This window comes from Lithobates pipiens, unplaced genomic scaffold (genome assembly GCF_037356315.1).
Source record: "Lithobates pipiens isolate NorthernLeopardFrog02 unplaced genomic scaffold, aLitPip1_a1.2 Scaffold_30, whole genome shotgun sequence".
NCBI lineage: Eukaryota > Metazoa > Chordata > Amphibia > Anura > Ranidae > Lithobates > Lithobates pipiens.
In genome coordinates this window covers 173382678-173385976 of record NW_027507791.1, presented here as the reverse complement: position 1 = coordinate 173385976, position 3299 = coordinate 173382678, and the positions used below count along the sequence as shown (strand labels likewise).

Genomic DNA, 3299 nt, shown 5'->3' with positions numbered 1-3299 from the left:
TACCTGGACCGAGTTTTACCGACGTCTCGAGAGTGGTGGCTTGGGATTGCCACCCCTGGAGGAGAATGTCAAAGGACTGCCATTTGTCTTCGTAGCAGATGAGGCTTTCGGTCTGACAAACCATGTCATGAGGCCATTCCCACAGAGGACCCTCACCCCTGAGAAGAGGGTTTTTAATTACTGGCTGGCCAGAGCCAGAAGAGTTGTGGAGAACGCGTTTGGGATTCTGGCCAGCTGGTTCCCCCTGTTTCAAACGGCCATTAATATGGCGAAATACAAACTTAACACCATCATTTTATCTTGTTGCATCTTGCATAACTTTATGAAAAGAAACAACCCAAATTATGTGGTCACAGTTGGGCCTGACGCCGGACTTCAGCAATCAATGGCGTCCCTGGAAGTGGCCTGTCCTGGCTTGCCTCCCCAAAGTGCCCGTGAAGTGCACCAAAATTATGTACAATATTTTTCGGGGAGGGGGGCCATTGCTTTGCCAGCACATGTTTGAATACATTTTTTAAGCTGGAAAAATCTGGATTTTTGAATTCCTGCTTGTGTTTCTTTCTTCTGTCTCCTAGTGCACTTGCAGTACCAAGTGGTTTGTACATTATTATCTAAACCCATTGACACTGTAAACACCAATTTAAACACAAAAAATTGTATTGATCATTGAAAGAAGAAGCCACACATTGTTGAGTAAAAATTATTTTACTCCGTACACATTCACATGTGCGTTGTAAAACTTTTTTTTGTAAAACAATTCAGTTAGCTACATATTTTTTTGTTTTAAGGTTACATAAACAGCCATGTTTCAAAACAGAACATACAAAACTCTGGAACTTACAAAGTTGAACATTGAAAAACTTAAAAGGCAAGATCACACATTATATTGTCCAAAATTTGTGCATCTTGCCTTCAACAGATGGGGTGAAGTCACCTCTGTAACAGCCTAATTTTGAAGATGCACACAAACTGGGAGTCAAACTGGGGATTTGCATTCTGATCCCATGCCTAATGTCAACATGTGCTATCTCCCATCAAGGGGGACACATGGACGTGTTTTGGGGGTGCAACACCTTTCTCTCACCCACTTGAGTTTTGAGGAAGGGGTTGCAGGCGCAAAACGCGTACATTGCTAATTTTATTCTTCCTAGGACATCAATCATGTTCTTAAGTTTTACTTCAATATCCATAGTTTTCTGTTCGATAATGTGTAAATCCTGACTGCACCACATGATGTCCTGGATTAGCCTTTGGGCACTGTCACTGGTGAAATAATCTGATTGTTCTTCCACAACCCGTACATCACCTAAAAATCAAAAAAACACACCATGTATTATAAATATGCAAGCATACATCTCTTATTGCCTGAAGATGGGGTGTCGGACACTCACTTGTTGTGGTCTCAGTCTCGAGCACCTCTCCTTCCTCTACATCCTCTGGTTGTGACCTCTGTTCCCCTTGTTCAGGAGGTGAGGGGTCCCTGGTGACCTCATATCTCCTGATTCTTTGCTCCCCTATGAGAATGAAACAAAAGGTATACTTAGCACACAGATATTTGAGGCAACAAATATGAATAATAAACATTGCTTGGAAGTAGGGTACAATTGTCTGTTTGATCAGAATTACAAGCTGAAGACATGATTTATGCCCTACTAAAGCTGGAATACTTACCTTTTTTGGGCCCCCAAGTATCCAATGGAGTACCTGTGTTTGACACCCTAAAAAGTTTGTTCTGGTGTCCCACACTAGTGCACCTGAGTCCAGATGTGTAGACAGCTACTGACTGTCATCTCCTACATTACACTGAATCTAGTTTGCTATTTCTTATAGGTTCAAACACATCTAGACAACAATGTCCTAAACCTCTTTTATTAAATTCAAAAATAACATGAACAAATGTATTTAATCAGGTATCTGGGAAAACAGCGTATTTATTTAGGAAATGAACAATGTTTACTACAACCGCTTACTGTGCGTATGAACATGAAAGTAGCCAAGTAACACATGGCGCAGCATGCAATATTAATAATAATAGGAGCACATGACAAATACTTACTTTTTCTAAGAACTTTCTTGATCTTTCTATACTGATCGTGCTCCCTTAATTTGAGGTCCGACCAGCGTTTCCTAAATTGATCCTTGAAACGTCGTACCCCAAAATTCCTGTACAGACTCTTCACAACTTTAGTCATGATCTTGGCCTTTCTCAGATTTGGGTTTGGATATGGACCATAATTCCCGTCATAGTCGTTCTTCCTCAAGATGTCGACCATCTCCAACATCTCAGCAAAGGACATATTTGTGGCCTTAAATCTCCTCCGGGATCAGGATGTTTCTGGTTCCGGGCTTTCCTCCTCCTCCTCGTTACTGCTATTATTATGCACCTGGTGTGTCTCCGCCATGTTCCTCTCCCACTGCAACGAAAGAGACGGGGTGGGGAACATTCTAGAAAGAATGTCAGGGGTGGGCGATGCGGGTGGAGTTTCACGCATGCGTAGTGTATATAAAGCTTAAACACTTGTGTGTCGTAACTACGTTCTGTGTGCAGAGGAAGGAGGAATGGAAACGTTAGAACGAAGGTAAGATTTTAACTTTGGTGACATGAGCAGACTATACTAAATCTAGATTGATGCCTATATTGGCTTTTAAGATTATCCTGAGATGAGTGTTTTTGTCTTTTGTTTGGTCTTGCAGAGAATATGTATCCATTTAAAGATCAAGAATTTCTGGGCGAATTCCTGGATAAATACAGAGATATGAGAAATCTATGGGAGGTGAAAAACCCCTTATATCACAACAAAGCAGCTAGGAAAGCAACGCTGGAGAAGCTGCTTGAATTTGTAAAGACCCGGGCCCCCAATGCAGACATGAGGTCTCTGGAAACAAAAATTGGTAGCTTGAGAAGCACCTATAGGAAGGAGTATCAGAAGGTCCAGCAATCCCTGAGGTCAGGAGTAGCAGCAGACCAGGTGTATGTACCTAGTCTGTGGTACTATAACAGGATGCGCTTTCTTGATGACCAGATTAAGGGCAAGGAATCACTTTCAACTCTTTTGGCACCCCTTCCCTCCAGCCTTCCCTCAACCCCAGCTGAGGCTTCCGTGGACCAACCTGGGCCTTCCATCCAGGAGGAGATTGAGGAGCCCAGTTGGAGTCAGGTATAGGATTTTTATACATATTTTTTATGTGAAAATGATGATTGTTAATTAGATGTTATTAATGATAAGAAATTAATGATTTAACAAAAAGTGTTTCACATATCAATAGACAGTACTGGCCAAAAATGATTGGGGTAAGAA

General features: G+C 41.7%; 1 protein-coding gene across 1 annotated transcript; it reads right to left on the bottom strand.

Moving 5' to 3' along the window:
* Nucleotides 1-686: 686 nt before the first annotated feature.
* On the bottom strand, nt 687-2724 carry LOC143942265 (uncharacterized). Its single transcript, XM_077463508.1, has 3 exons — nt 2057-2724; nt 1392-1514; nt 687-1306 (listed from the first exon to the last, which is right to left on the bottom strand). The coding sequence occupies exons 1-3, from the start codon at nt 2295-2297 to the stop codon at nt 1035-1037; spliced, it is 636 nt and encodes a 211-aa protein (XP_077319634.1). The 5' UTR covers nt 2298-2724; the 3' UTR covers nt 687-1034.
* Between the last annotated feature and the right edge of the window lie 575 nt (nt 2725-3299).

Excerpts from the sequence above, each read along its gene's own strand:
- LOC143942265 (XM_077463508.1), bottom strand. The coding sequence starts at position 2,297 with ATGTCCTTTGCTGAGATGTTGGAGATGGTCGACATCTTGAGGAAGAAC. Across the intron at positions 1,515-2,056 it reads CAAGAAAGTTCTTAGAAAAA|GGGAGCAAAGAATCAGGAGA; the intron begins GTAAGTATTTGT and ends TCATTCTCATAG. Across the intron at positions 1,307-1,391 it reads CGAGACTGAGACCACAACAA|GTGATGTACGGGTTGTGGAA; the intron begins GTGAGTGTCCGA and ends TTTGATTTTTAG.